Source organism: Tauraco erythrolophus, chromosome 7 (genome assembly GCF_009769465.1).
Source record: "Tauraco erythrolophus isolate bTauEry1 chromosome 7, bTauEry1.pri, whole genome shotgun sequence".
NCBI lineage: Eukaryota > Metazoa > Chordata > Aves > Musophagiformes > Musophagidae > Tauraco > Tauraco erythrolophus.
Genome location: NC_141471.1, coordinates 34,243,613 through 34,259,580, shown reverse-complemented (window position 1 = coordinate 34,259,580; position 15,968 = coordinate 34,243,613). Strand labels below are relative to the sequence as shown.

General features: G+C 39.4%; 1 protein-coding gene across 1 annotated transcript in view; it reads right to left on the bottom strand.

Moving 5' to 3' along the window:
* The window catches only part of HDAC9 (histone deacetylase 9), a 412,038-nt gene that overhangs the window by 203,952 nt on the left and 192,118 nt on the right, over positions 1-15,968 (bottom strand). The window contains 3 exon segments of the mRNA XM_086615076.1: positions 529-651; positions 6,898-7,013; positions 9,825-9,956. Of these exon segments, the coding sequence (XP_086471202.1) occupies positions 529-651; positions 6,898-7,013; positions 9,825-9,956 (371 nt within the window).

Genomic DNA, 15,968 nt, shown 5'->3' with positions numbered 1-15,968 from the left:
AAGGGCATAGAAACAAAACTTCGTCATTAAAATATTAAGTGTTGTTCACATATCACCAGTTTTATCTGCCTGATTGACAGCACACCCCTCAAATAACAAACCTATCTGCAGAAATACTAGATTCTTATCCTGCTATGCTCCATCCAAGCTTAGGTTGCTACTGGAATCTCATAAAAAGTTACAGGTGCTGTACTTTACCAGGATGATATAATTTGAACTTTTGTACTAAATGATCTCCTCATATACTTCTCACCATGTCTGAAATCTGTTTTCTGATTTGCAGACATAAATGCAATGCATGTGGCCCATACTTAGCTAAGCTCCACACTGGCACTTGCCTATTTGCAATTAAGAATGATGACTGCTTTCAAGTTGTGCCCTTAAATGTTCTGATGTTGCCCAATGCAAAGGCAGGTGTGGTTCCTACTCTGAATTGCCTACGTTCCAAAATGCTAAAAAAGGGAATAGTCAGCAAGCAGGTTTTCTGAAAGCAAAAGTAGGCAGGAAAGCTTGAGACTGGTCACTTACACTGATTTGAGGTTGCACTGCTGGAAGTCCCAAGGTAATGTTGGGCAGAGAAGGGGATGTGTACAGACTCAGCAAGTTCACTGATTCGTCCTGTATCAAAAGGCGTTGCTGGGAAACCAGATGCTGGAATAAAGGGGAAAATCAACAGAAGTATAATTTCCAAGCTTTTTATCTTGGATACTTTATCCTCGTTATCCTGCTACGTCAAAAGCCAGTTACATATCATGCACTGGTTTGCATCCCAGTGGGGTTCCAGATAAGGAAAAGTACTGTCCCTGTGAAAAAGCCGTTGATATTTATTTTCTTAAGAAAAAAACTTATATATGTCTGAAATTATTCCTTGGTTAGTTAATCAGATTTCCATGCAAAATCGAAATCTTGAGGATTTCTAGACCACCTCTTCTCATCGACTTCTCATCAGCTCAACACCAGTTCTTCTCATCAACTGTACTTTCACTACTAGAAACTCAGTGGGAAATTTAGTCAATGAATTAAGGAGTATATCTGGCTGAATCAAAGGTGTAATGAATGCGGATGTATTAGACCTTTACCGTGGTTGTTATAAACTTTGTTTTAAGGTATGAAACGTGGTTTCTACTTACCTCATGTATTTTCTCAACCAGATTGTGATATGGGGATGTTTTGGGCACGTTATTTACTTCCATCGACATGGGAATTTTGAGAAGATGAGGCAGTTTGCCACATTTGCCATTTAAAAAAAATGTACTGTCTCTATATGTGTACACACAAAACCAGCGTCCTGTCATTCTCTGATGGTGGGATACCCCTCCCAGCCTTCCTAATTGCCTTCCAAGTTAAAATCTTTAACACTTCTTTTGAAGCCTTGTGATATAATTTTCAAGGACATGGAATTGCTGATACATTTTTAATTACTGTCAAGTAAAACCAGACATTCTGCAAAGATCACCCTCTGCCTTTCCATTCTAGATTAATTGAGAAGAAACATAAAAAGTTACATTACCACAACAGGAATGTTTTTGAAGCCTTTGCCTTTCTGCTTTAACAGTCATGTTTTTCAACATGTGGTCTAGTATAGTTGCTTGAATTACATTTTCTGTTTAACTCTTGCTTCCCTCCCAGAACTTTAACACAATAAGAGCTACAAAGGTCTTATTAGACTTAGGAACTCTGGCATGATATGGTCCCCAAGGGAACAACATCCTTGAAAAAGAATACCCTGTGTAACAGTATGACACACTGACTGCTTTCTTCCCAAACAAAAAGCATATGGGACTCCAATAATAGACCACCTCCAAGAGGGATACTGCACACACGGGCTTTGACTAAAGTAAATATAATAACTTGTCAAGCATGTTGTGGGGAGCTGTAGATTTTCCCCTGGACAAACCTGGAATATCAATTAACTCTGTAAAATACTTTGTGCTAATACAATGCAACTTCAGATCATCAATGAAAAGTGGTTAAGCACAAAAACACAGGATGTTATTCCAAAACATAACCTTCCTCATAGTTTGTTTGGAGATACGACCTATCACTGAGACAATAACAGTAGAAGTCTATCTCTGTAATTTACTTTTGGTACCTAGGGAATGTCAACAGATAGCATACGAAACAAAGAAGCTTCGCTTGTATATTACACTAATTCCTGGCTAACAGTGTCTTGCCTTGATAACGTCCACCTTTGACCATGAATAAAACCAAGTACATCAAGTACTATGGAGGTATTATTGAGGGAGAATACAAAGATTCAACTGAAAAAGGACACTGCAGCAGCTCTAATGTGTTTCCTAGAATATAATTTTGTAAGGTAAATTTGTAGCAACTGCAGCATCTATACAGAGCCACTTCAAAAATGCATGTTTCCTTTTTGGGTTCCAGTATGCCACTGTTACCTTCTAAGAGTTGAATTAACAAAGAAGGTGTAGTGCAGTAAAGCACATTTCCACATTAAGGTCAGGCTGACTGTTTCATGAGGCAGAATCAATCACACTATGTACCATGGGAGAAAACAGGAATTTTTTAGTAAGAGCAGTTCCATTCAATTTTTAATACTGCTAATAATCAGTAAATTTCATATGGGGAGACAACTGATTTCAAAAAATATTTTCAGGTAATATTAGCCTAAGTGTCAGCTAAACCTCATCTCCCAAAATAAGTTTAGCAGCTCACCTGCATATATTAGGGTCCTGCAAATGCTGAGGCACAACCCATATGCTGAGGCACAACCACATGACCCCAGCTGCCCCTTCTCTTTTTACATAGTTGACAATACCTTGAGATGGTGGCACAAACTGGAGTTGCCAGCAGTGTCATCTGGCAGCACAATGGCTAAGCCATGGTCCTCCTACTACATGCAGACTTCATGGTTTGGATTGGCGCCTAAATTACCCCAAAGGGCAAATGCTCTACTTGCTCCTCTACGTACTTACTCACTGGATCCATGGATCCTGCTTCCTGATGTTTAAAATATCCTGTCAACAGAGTTACCCTCTTTCTTCAAATGGAGTGTAATAACTAAACGTAACAGTACATGATGATCACCAAGTAATCATGATTAGTTATTGTACTTTTGTTTTGGTACTAGAACCTGCTGAGAGGCAGGAACATCTATTACACATAGGCATGTTTATATGCACCTTTACACATTAGGAGGGGAAGAGGAAATGGTTTGGCTTTAATGCTTCTAAATTGTGGACCTACACTAAGCTTTGAATATTCACAATTACATTCTTATTTCTTAAAGGTTTTGGGGTGGATTTTTTGTTAATTAATTAGATTCTCTTCACATACACTTGAAGCAAACCTCTCCAGCCAGTCAGAAACCTACACATTTTGCTACTAGCCACTTGCAAAGAGCACCTGAAGGAGCTGAGTGTTAGAAACACAGTACTGTGGGGTTGCACAAATCAAGTATGTGTTTATCTGCCATGCATGTCGTTTATGTCTCCTGTTTAATCAGGTGATATTCTAGGAAATGCTGCTCTGCAAAGCACAAATGAAAGAGAAGAAAACTGATCTGAAGGCCATTTACACCAATTGGAAACTTTCCATTGTGTCCAATGGCTTTTGACCAGGCTGTGAATGGCCAATATTAATCATTCCACATTTCTAAGGCAGGTTGTCCCTCTGAACTCAAGGGGCGTGCTGTGCAGGGGCTCAATCCTGCTTGCATTTCTCATGCAAGTAAGATTTAGTCTCAGCACAGCAGGTGACCTGAAAGTGTATGGCATGCTACAAGAGTCAAATAGCTACTGCAGTGAACCTTGATGATACTGGAGACAACTGGGCCTAATAAAAACAGCATTTTATTTATAAGGTGCAATTAAAATCTTGAGTTTTAACTTTCAAGTTTCATATAATGAGACCAATGTTTTAACAAATGGTACTGAAAGTACCTTTAAGGGAACTGTGATAGTAAAAGATTATCTGCAAAAACGTAGCATTTGCAGTGCACCTTTGTTCATTCAAAAAAATGGAAATGTTTACCCAGCAGACTGCCTGCTCCAGAGGGTAAACCACTTAAAAGTCTCATTATTCAAATGGATATGGTAAAAATATTGTAAAAATCTGTTTCATTACTGATAATGCTCTAATTCTGTCTATGCACTAGAGTGTAATCATTTACGGTATTGACTCATGTTTTACTGGTAAATGGCTCTCTGTCATAGCAATCTGTTTTCCCCCAGCAAAAAGTGTTTTATTTGCTGCCATGAAAACCATGGCTATCCACCCACTCAGATATGAGCACAACACTTACTGCAAATGTCACAACAACAATTATGAAACAACAGCAATGTGAGTCATGCGGGATTACAGCACAACAAGTGATATTTTGGGTGATTTTGGAACACTTATCCTATTATTAGAAACTCCTGTACTTTGTGTATCTGCTGAAAAATTGATTAGATACATAGCCTTTGAGAGCTGGCAGCTAATGCTAAACTAGAAAGGAGATACATAGCAGTTTGGCTGCTGTTAAACTACCAGAGAAATTCCTGCTGAAACCAAAATGCTCTGAGGTTGAGATTTATGGAAAAATGGTTGAGCTCACAGGACAACAGTATTAAACAGCCAAGTAACCAGAGAGGTAAAGAAATCCCCCACTGGATCCAGAAGTGGAAGTCAGTAGTTTCAGCTTCTCAGTACAATTCCAGTGAGCTAAGTGACCGACTCCAGCACACAGAGCCCAACTTCTAAAGGAACTTTTTAGGTTCATTTGAGCATCTCTGATTGTATGGTGGGGCTGTAGCTTCTGATGTCTGGCACAGAAATGGCAAATGATATGCAATGCCGTGTTCTATTAAACAGAAGAGAACTCTGCTGTTTCTTGCTGCAACTTTTTCAAAACTCTCCAAACTGAGATTGCCAGCCTGGCCAGATTATATGCACATCTGATAGTGGTGCAACACTGTAGGCAAGTGTCCAGAAGCTATAATATGCAAAGTAACAAGCATCATGTATCAGTCTGAGATGTTATTCCCCTTGCATTTTGTACTATCCTCAAGTCAATATAAGATCCAATTGGACAAGATTCCCTGTTTAATACAGCACTAACATCCACATATTACAAACTTCTATCTATAGCATTCCCAATATTGAAATATACCATTTAATTCCACTGAACTAGGATCTGATCTAATCCAAATGATGGATCTCACTCTTCATCATTTAAATTTCTTTGCAATCATATACAGAGGGGCTATGAGGCAAGACCACATGTTAGCCATCAATGCAATTTTTTTTTTTCTTTTTGGTTACGGGCCAGAGAGAGGCTACTAATCAGTGTGCAGAGGTCACACACCTGCCCCCTGGATCATAGTTCACACACACAATTAATTCATTATGGCGAAAAGTCACTGCTGGAGGTTGAACTGCCCATTCCAGGTTTTTTTGAGGTGAATGTCCTGCCACTGACCTGGAGAAATAGCTCCATTAGCTAAAACTCTGTTAAATCACATTTTCTTATGCAATTTTTCTGATACAAACACTACAACCCAAAAATTAATAGAAAAGTTTTCCACCGAAGCAGGAATTGCTGTAAGTACAGGCACTGGATACAGAATATTGTGGAACTTGATTCTCTCTTAGTTGCATTGGTTTATTGTCCCTTTACAATATTGCCACGGAAAGCATGACTTAGGCATGTCGTCTGTGCTAAATGAGGTTTATCACAACTGATTTACCATCCGCATTCCTGTTGTTATAGGCAGGTATGTATGAAACAGAATAAGGAACAGTTAAGATTCCTTCTGTGTACAATCTTGCTTTACAAAATAGGTATCCAGGCATGCCAGTTGTATTGGTAAGTACTGCCCTGATAAGGAAACTGAGGTACAGCAAAATAAAAGGCAGATGTGAAAACCAATTTATTCACCTAACTCCGATACTGCAACTAAACAAATCTACTTCATAGAATCACAGAATCATAGAATGGTTAGAGTTGGAAAGGACCTCAAAGATCATCTAGTTCCAGCCCCCCTGCCATGGGCAGGGAAACCCTCCACTACACCAGGTTGCCCAAAGCCTCATTCAATCTGGCGTTCAACGCTTCCAGGGATGGGGCATCCACAACTTCTCTGGGCAACCTGTTCCAGTGCCTCACCACCCTCTGACTGAAAAATTTCTTCCTTATATCCAATCTAAATCTGCCCTCTTTCAGTTTAAATCCATTGCCCCTTGTCCTATCACTACACGCCCTTGTAAAAAGTCCCTCTCCAGCTTTCCTGTAGGCCCCCTTTAGGTACTGGAAGGCTGCTATAAGATCACCCTGGAGCCTTCTCTTCTCCAGGCTGAACAGCCCCAACTCTCTCAGCCTGTCTTCATAGCAGAGGTGCTCCAGCCCTCTGATCATCTTCGTGGCCCTCCTCTGGACCCGCTCCAGCAGCTCCATGTCCTTCTTGTGCTGGGGACTCCAGAGCTGAACACAGTATTCCAGGTGGGGTCTCACAAGAGCAGCAGCCATTCAAACCTGGGACCACCTTAACTCATATGTGTTAGAGTCAACAATGTGTAAATCACCCTTTTGCACATGAAAGTTCTTCGTGAGTGTTCAGCACTGTGCACCTCTTCAGGTTTTCCCAGAAGGTAATGTTCTGCAACGTGAATGCTTCCAAGTTCCTTCCATAGTTGTCTGCCACTCTTCCAGTAGCATTACTGATGCTTTTGTTTGGATTTTTGTTACCAAAGAGTCTCCTGAACATGCATCTCGTATATGGAGGTGAATTTCACATATAACACACTGTGATCTCAGCCTGCATTGTCCTGGTATCCCTGAAAATTATATCTTCTGCAATTACTCTGCTGGTGAGTATGATCAAATTGAAGTTTCAAATCTCTCCAGTTTAAAATCTGAGCAATTATCTACCCAATAAAGAGAAGGAATCTTACCTCAGCTTGAATGTTAGATGGCAAAACTGAGGTTTCATTTTCTGTTATACTGCTGGTCGGGCCATTGCTTGGAGAACTGGGACCGGATCCAGGGGAGCTGCTACTGACTGAGGATTCTGAAAAACAGATTAAGCATACCTGAATTTCACACTGGAAAAGGAACACATGATCTTGATTAATTGTATACTCTTTATGGCATAGGGGTTTTCTGCTGTTGAAAAGTATCTATTGGTTATGAATATATTTACTTATGTTAAAGATTTTTAATTCATCCTCCATTTCTTTTGATTTTCTTTCTACAGTGCTAACGAGGAAAGACACTTTTCATCTTTCCCCTTCTGATCTGTTTGCTTCACAAAGGAAAGTTTATTTTTTCCACAAAGATTGTCTGATACTCAGTATCAGGCAGAGATACATAGAACTTGTAATGAGTAAAAAGAAAAGCAAGTCTTCTCTTTTTAATTGCAGAGTCCTGCCTCTGTAAGAGATCAAAATGACAGAGACAGCAGGCTTGCAAAGGTCATGATAACATGTCGTCAATTAATGAGGCCTACTGCCATCTCCTTTCTGTTTAGAAAAGGGATAAGCCCATTGTGGACTAATCATTAAATATGCAAGTAATAATGGCAAAATATATACCACTTTCACTGCATCTTTGGCACAACCATGAAGGAATATTTACAGCATACAGAAATCTTAAAATAGCATTTGAAAGGTTTCATGTTACCTTGATTTAAAATTTCCCAAGTTCTGTCTAAGATAAAGCGGAAGAGGATGATCTTGTTGTGTGTTGTTGCATTGAGTTATTCTAATCCTACACTGATATAAATTAAATTTATGTAACGGAAACAGTTAACAAAGATGGAAGAGCACAGCATTAGTAGAGGTAAGCCTATTTCCTAGGATAGCTTTCAAATTAAAGTACTCAAGAAGTTAAAGTAATTAATATCTAAATGTGGCAGTAAATATTCTATAGCCACTTTGCTTCTTTGCTCTTTCTGCCTTAGTTCACATGCAAAAATATATCCTTACTTCAACTGAAATCACTGGGAAATTTTCTAGCTGTTTCTTAAACCTGTTGCTCTTTCCTACTGGAGTTTACTTTGATTTACTGAAGTGAATCTGTACCCAAGTATGCCAATTGGTCAGGTAAAGTTCTTGCATCATATTCTCACTAGTTTTCATAGAAGAGTAGAATCACAAACCTTTTTTTAAAAAATTACAATAGCACTTTTTGTATAAACAGACATTTAAATAAAGGGTCGTTTCCAGTTAAAAGAATTAAAAAAAAAAAAAAAAGGAGAAAGAGGTTTCAGCCAGAAATGTTTGATCAGGGAAGTTTTGATTATGAAAGGTGCAAAATGTCACATAGCCGATATTAATAATTATAATGGCAATCTATAAGGCTCCAAATTGTTGTCAGAGCTAGGAAGAGAACACATTTATTTTCAGGCTTCTGCTTTTTCAGTGGCTGCGGAAAAACTCCTGAGATAAGTATTTCACTTTATACCTTACTTGTCAGTGTACAAAATATAAAGAAATCAGCTAAAAGTAAGGAAGTGGAGATCAAGAATCTTGCAAGAGCTTCAGCAAATGAAAAGAATACATTATCTGTAAAAAATTCTAATCCAGAAATAATTTATAAGGAAATTATGTTATTTAGTTACCTTCATACTTACATTCACATTGTGTCCCAGTCTTACACACGACATACTGCAAAAAGTTGTCATAGGAATTGCATGTATGGGGACACTGATGTGAATTCGTTCATGTTGTGTTATATTTCCATCTTGGTGTGACAGCATTCTGATATACCAACTGAATCCAGATACATGTCTGACAGACTAGCAATAGTTGGTTGCATAAACATATGGACCGATTGTAACATCACTTGAACAAGTCATGAAGCTACCAAATATCAATGCAAAGTCAAAGTAAGAAATGTCAGAATGAGGCCATATACTGTAAATGCTCTTTTCTTTCAAATCAAAAGATAGACCTTGGCAGCCTACTAATCCTAAGGAGTAAAAATAAGAGGACTTTAGCCTGTTTGGGAACTTGGGTGCAAGTCTGCAAAATAATATACGTAACAAAATCTACCACTCTGCAATACAAAACATGAAAGAAAACTTTAGCTTCCATGGTCCAGCCAACCTGTCACTTTTTAAGTTCAAAGGCAGGAAAATATTGAAAACAAATGCTACTTAATGATAAACATTTACTTTGCTTTTTTTCACCTTTTAATCCCCCCATATGCATAATTCTGTATTTTTACATGCTAAAAATTCCCTTTCAGTTATTAAGAATACATACTATATGCTATGACCATCAATATGCCAACGAATATTTGAATGTTTCAACTCTTCTCAAAAAACAGATTAGTCAGCCCTTACATCAAAACCAACTAATCTTGACATTTTCAAAAAAGAGAAACCAGAGGGACAGGGCCAAATGCAAGATTCCCAAAAGGTCCTTGATTAACCTAACTAATATCAGATAGGTGTTTTTGCACCTGCTATTAGCATCTGCATTTTCCACGACATGGGAAGTGGGAGATGTGACCCAAAATGTTGTCCTTGTATGGAAGACACAAATTAAGGGAAGAGACCACTCTTGTTTTCTCCTTTGATGTCCCTTGTAACCAAAAGTCTACTATTTGTTCTTGTGCTTGCTGTTGTAAAGTACTGGTTTCCAACCTGGCTTGAAAGTATGGCTTTCAAATTGACAATGACTTTTTAGTAAGTGGTAGAAAGCTGTAGATTAGAAGCTATTTATACACAACCATTTATTTAGTATGGTTTTCTTTTCAGCAGCAGAAAAAAAAAAAAGATACAATCTTTTGTTTAGCAAATAGTTTCAATTCCAAAATACCACCACTATTCTATAAGCAGTCACAGCTGATACATAATTTCTCCATTTTTAATTACCTGTCACCTCAAAGAGTCGCTTCTTGAATGAACTGACAACATTTCCATCCTTCCTCCTGAGTAAAGGACTGCTTCTTCTTTCTGTCACCTTTTGTTTTAACCTTGAACGTACCTTCAAATTGGGCTCTGAAGCTGGAAATGAAGAGAAGAAAATAAATGATTATAAATCATATTACTGCTTTGTGTCAAATACGACTGACACTCCCTGTAGGACCTCATCTGATCCAAGGAGGGCTTGGGGGCAGAGATTTTACTGCTCATCCTCTGCAGCCATTCTGCTGCTCCTCATATAACTTCATTTTACATTGGAGTCTAGGAAAGAGAGGAAGAGAGCTGAAAAGGTTCGGATCCCATTATTTTTCTCATCCCATTTCAACCCTGAAGTTACCCGTTAAATATTGTCAATATCAAAAGTATTAATGAGAGATGAACAAAATTTTTATTCTACATAATTTTTATCTCTGTTGTACGTGAAAACTTGGATGGAAATACAGCTTGGAACTTGGAACCTTATAATTGGATTATGGTCTGATGACAGAAATAAAGAGAAGCCTCCACTGGTGCCTTTTGATTTCTCTCAGAAATATAAATTACAACAAGCCTTGCTGGCAGAACATTTCTTGGTCAGCAATTTTAGGCCCAGAACTTCAATGTTTTCTGAGTAACACACCAAACAACTAGATTTATGACAGTGTCCTAATAACACTTAGACAGAAAAATATATGCTCTGAAAATGAAGAAGTAAGATTGATTCCCAGAAAACCTGGGCTTATATTTAATGCACCTTGGGCAAGTTCCTCCTTTGTTTCCTAAATGGACACAGTTTTTTTCATATGAAGGCCATAGATGAAGCTCTGCTGTGGTTTTTATTTTGTGATATTTTCAGCATGATAAAATGTTTCATGTACTCCTTTATCTGTTCTTCTAAGTAAACCCTCTCTCAAACAGACTGCTAAGAGCTTGTGAAAGATAACTGTGGAATAGAATTTTTTTATATTTCCCTTTCTGGAACTGAGGCCTGGCTAAGCACCATCTCAAAATAGAGGGAGCTAGAAAGAGGGATCAGTTCTCTCTCCTATGCACAGACATAAGCTCAGTCCCAAAGAAGGAGCAAGAGTTAGCAGAACACCAAAATAAATGAAATCTTCATTCGATTCAACATTATACCATTTGTCACTTTGAGGTAGGAACTCCATCCTATGCTTGTGATTCCAGTCCCTGCCCGGCATGTAATATTGTACATCTGTTTCCTGCCGTCCCACTTGTCCCCTCAGGGATGGGGATGTTAGAAATGCTCGCGCAAGAGCAAAGGGGCTGCAAACTCCGCCGGGGCACTGCTGTAACCTGCAGTCGCGCGCTGGCCTTTGCCACCTGCCACATCCCTCTTGGCGAGCGCTTCCTTTTAAGTGGCCTCTGCCTTAAGTGCATTTCAGACCAAGATACGTAGGCTAGTAAAACAATGGAAATCTTTAATAATAACAATATTAACCAGAAATTTCCTTTTTATCAGTTACTACCATTATTAGGACCGACTGTTCTAGTGATGGAGTACGGATGACTTGTTTGCTGTCTAAGGTACCATTTGCTATGAAATTGAAAATATAAAACATAATAATGGTCTAAGATTACACTACGTGCTTTCACCACAGGTCTCACTCAGGTACAATGACACTTGGAAGAAAAGGTGCTCGTTCCTTTTGCACATATGGTTATTTCAATTCATTCCATGCTCTTCAGGTTTAGGAGAATATTTCCATACGCTTGACAGACTAATGCAATACGAATCCTTTGCAACACTCGCCAGAGAAATGCTGCACTTCTGCATGAATGTTTTATGCTCAGTCACAGAAACTGTCTTTCTATTTTTGCCACATTCCCATCATATTCTGCATCTGAATCAATCATATAAGCAGAGAAAGCAGACTTTGATATCAATGTCTGAATTTATGAGCCATTTGAGAAGACAGATGAAGATCATTTTTATATGGAAATAATAAATTTTAAAATGAAAAGGCATGGAGAATTAAATTATAAATTATTATAATAAAAATGATAAAATAAACCTCCCAGTTAAAAAAACAAAGCCAAAGTTTGAAGAGTGTTTACTTCAAACACTGGCTTTCTTGAACATCTTCCATGAGACACTGCCAGCTCCTAACATGGTACCAGCTAGGACTAGATGGCTGACAATAAGAACTCAGGTTTCAGTGCACTAAATATGTAAATTTAAGCAGTTTGAGCATGTCTGCTCCAATGGACAAAATGCAGAACTGGGAAGTGGTTTCCTGATACACGTCTGTGGCTCAGGCATTAACTTGGTGTGTGAATGTAGAGATGACTGCACTATCCTGCCCCACCAAATTTAAAGCAGAATTATTGTTGACTGCAACAGGTATGGATTGCAATAGCAATCTTATGTGCTTCAGTGCACTCCTATATGAAGGCGGTAATAACACATCTATAATTGTCAACTGTCTTCTGATAGTTAAAAAGACAAAACTAAGTATCTTAAGCTTCAAAGGTAGAGCTGTGGATAAAAATTATAAATGTATATACATATAGGGCCACAAAGATGATCCAGGGGCTGGAGCACCTCTGCTACGAGGACAGGTTGCAGGAGCTGGGATTGTTCAGCCTTGAAAAGAGAAGACTTCGGGGGGACCTAATAGCTGCCTTCCAATACCTGAAGGGAACTTACAGGAAGGCTGGGGAGGGACTTTTTACAAGAGTGTCCACTGATAGGACAAGGGGAAATGGGTTTAAGTTGAAGGAGAACAGATTTAGATTAGATCTTAGGAAGAAATTCTTCAGTACGAGGGTGGTAAGACTTTGGAATAAACTGCCCAGAGAAGTTGTGGATGCCCCCTCCCTGGAGGTGTTCAAGGCCAGGTTGGACGGAGCCTTGAGTAGCCTGGTCTAGTTGAGAGGTGTCCCTGCCCATGACAGGGAGGTTGGATTAGATGATCTCTGAGGTCCCTTCCAGCCTATGCCATTCTATGATTCTATGATATATACACACAGACTGCCCCAAAGCACATACATGAGACTAATGTATGCACAAATACAGGCTGGGCGGAGAATGGATTGAGAGCAGCCCTGAGGAAAAGGACTTGGGAGTGCTGGTGGATGAGAAGCTCAACATGAGCCGGCAATGTGCGCTGGCAGCCCAGAAAGCCAACTGTATCCTGGGCTGTATCAAAAGGAGCGTGGCCAGCAGGTCGAGGGAAGTGATCCTGTCCCTCTACTCTGCTCTCGTGAGACCCCACCTGGAATACTGCGTTCAGCTCTGGAGTCCGCAACACAAGAAGGACATGGAGCTGCTGGAGCGGGTCCAGAGGAGGGCCACGAAGATGATCAGAGGGCTGGAGCACCTCTGCTATGAAGACAGGCTGAGAGAGTTGGGGCTGTTCAGCCTGGAGAAGAGAAGGCTCCAGGGTGATCTTATAGCAGCCTTCCAGTACCTAAAGGGGGCCTACAGGAAAGCTGGAGAGGGACTTTTTACAAGGGCGTGTAGTGATAGGACAAGGGGCAATGGATTTAAACTGAAAGAGGGCAGATTTAGATTGGATATAAGGAAGAAATTCTTCACATTGAGGGTGGTGAGGTACTGGAACAGGTTGCCCAGAGAAGTTGTGGATGCCCCATCCCTGGAAGTGTTCAAGGCCAGGTTGGATGAGGCTTTGGGCAACCTGGTGTAGTGGAGGATTTCCCTGCCCATGGCAGCGGGGTTGGAACTAGATGATCTTTGAGGTCCCTTCCAACCCTAACCATTCTATGATTCTATGATTCTATAATCAGAAATTATTTAAATCCTTTAAATTCCGACATGCAAATAAGTAAGCAAAAATTGAAAATAGGTTTTTTCCAAACTTTTTTTTTTAAAAAAAATTAAATTATTCCCCTCCTATTTGCAAGACACTTGGAAAGCCTTAGTGATAAATGGTGAAAAATTATTATAATTAATCTGCCTTATGTTTCAAATAAGCATTTGGTTCAATACTTCAATTAGTGGTTCTTAGAAGTGGTCTATAGAGGGATAATGCTCAAAATAACTGTTTTGCATTAGCCACCCTTGGACGTCTCTGCTGCACATTATTAGCACCTTTTCTCAGCTTAATTAATCCACTGCCAAGGTTGACTATGTTCATCACCCAAAGCTATTCTCCATGTGGAAATGAAGTGTCACATGGGGAGCCAGTGCCAAATAACTTCTGAGGCTACAACTTTACTCACCAGCTTGCTGCAGAGTAGCTTCCTCATGCAGATACAAGCCCTGAAAAATTAACCTTTTTTTTTTCTCCATTAATGCCACAAACCCATTGAAAAGACCTTCATGCAGTCTATTACTTCATGTGGTGATTCAGCCATAAATCAAGACATTGACTCAGCAAGATAATTAATGTACATGGCTAACTTTCTGTACACTGAGCATCCCACTCAGGTCCAGGACGCAAAACTAAATTAATTCTGCCCCATAGAGGACATGTCCTCTAAGGAGGAAACAGGGCCTCCTTAAAGTGCTGGAGGCACTGAATGAGGTGGGGTTTGCTGGGTTAGATGCCTGCAACTATAGTGGGCTGAATCAACTGACCAAGGAGCCAGAATGCCAGAGACAAAAGAGAAAAACAGGAGCACATAGCCAGGAATGCAGCATGTGAGGAAAACAGACTGCACATTTTCATGGCAGCAGGCTGGTAGGTTGGGCTATTCATCTAAAATCCTGCTAAGAACCAGTATGCATCTAATATGTGTCTAATTAGTCACTATTAACCCAGCCTCTTTGCTCCACAAATCTTTGCACTTCTGCTACATTTAGCCCTTTGGAACAGGGGCTAAATAGAACAGTGGGAATCAGTTCCACTGTAAGAAAGGGAAAATATATTATTTGAGAGTGTCTTGTTGCAAAGAAAACAAGACGCAGCTATTTTCTCTGAAGGCCATCAAAGCCCATGTCATTGATCTCAACGGGAATCAGCTGATACTCATCTGAATGATTCACTCGAGTGGATTTCAGGAAAGACTAGCCTGAAAATGACTGTTTATGTAACTGCAGCATAATTTGGAATAATGAGATGTTGCCGTAATATGGCTTGTTCAGTTTCATTGCTATTACCTGGCTTATTCTCTTTTTAGTGCTGGTAATAATGAACTGGTATTACTCTTTAAGCAACTGTAAGTGAGAAACAAGTATGAAACATACAGAAAGTACTAGTTCAAACAACAACAGAAGATATCACAGGATGATATCTAACCTAAGGATTGGTTACCTAATTCCTTGGCCTGACTTGTAATTATCTCTACTGAGAACTTTGGTCCCAGGTGAAGAAGACGGACAGCATCTCAATGATTTTTCTCATCTTTTATGGTGGCTTCATATAGCAAAAAAGAAGGAAGTAACTGTACTGTTAAAAACTGAAAATATGCAGGCTTCTATACAGGTACACATTAATTAAATCACAACAACCATCATTGCTCAGGTGAAAGAAAATTATTCTCTCCTGCGTAACACGATACCTAAACACAAGCATGAGAGATAGGGAAATGGTTTGGTGAAGTTATTATGTCTTATACTTCACTTTGCTTAATATTAGCAATTTGCAGATACTAGCATTAAAGAATATAGCCTGGGGTCAGATTGCTCCCAAATGAGTTGAGGGTTTTTTGACAGGGCTTTGCTTCACTGTTTCATTTTATTAAACACACAGAGATATTTAAGAAGAAGGGATAAAAATCCTTTCTATGCATGGGGAGAGGACATATATATGAAGGGAATGTAAAAGATAATAATGCACTACTTTCTGATGGTTCCTGGAACACAGTACTACTTTTGTACCAGAAAAGCACGTGCCAACTTCAAATCAGCATTTAATGAACCCAGGCAGGAAATGGGGGATGGGAGAGGGTGCATAGCTAGCAGGTCCTCATCTCGAGGCTAAAGCCATATATAGGAAACCTGAAGAACAGAAAGTGAGCTTTTGTCCAGACTTCGAAAGGCTCTAAAGGGAAAGCATTTCCTTTTCCTTGCTGGCAGGCTGGCTTAGAAAAGCTGTGGGGCAGTCGAGGTAAATGATGCTAAATTTGGCTACAAAGATTCCAACAACAACACAAGCAACAGCAGCAAAATTCACATCTTACTTGAGAATG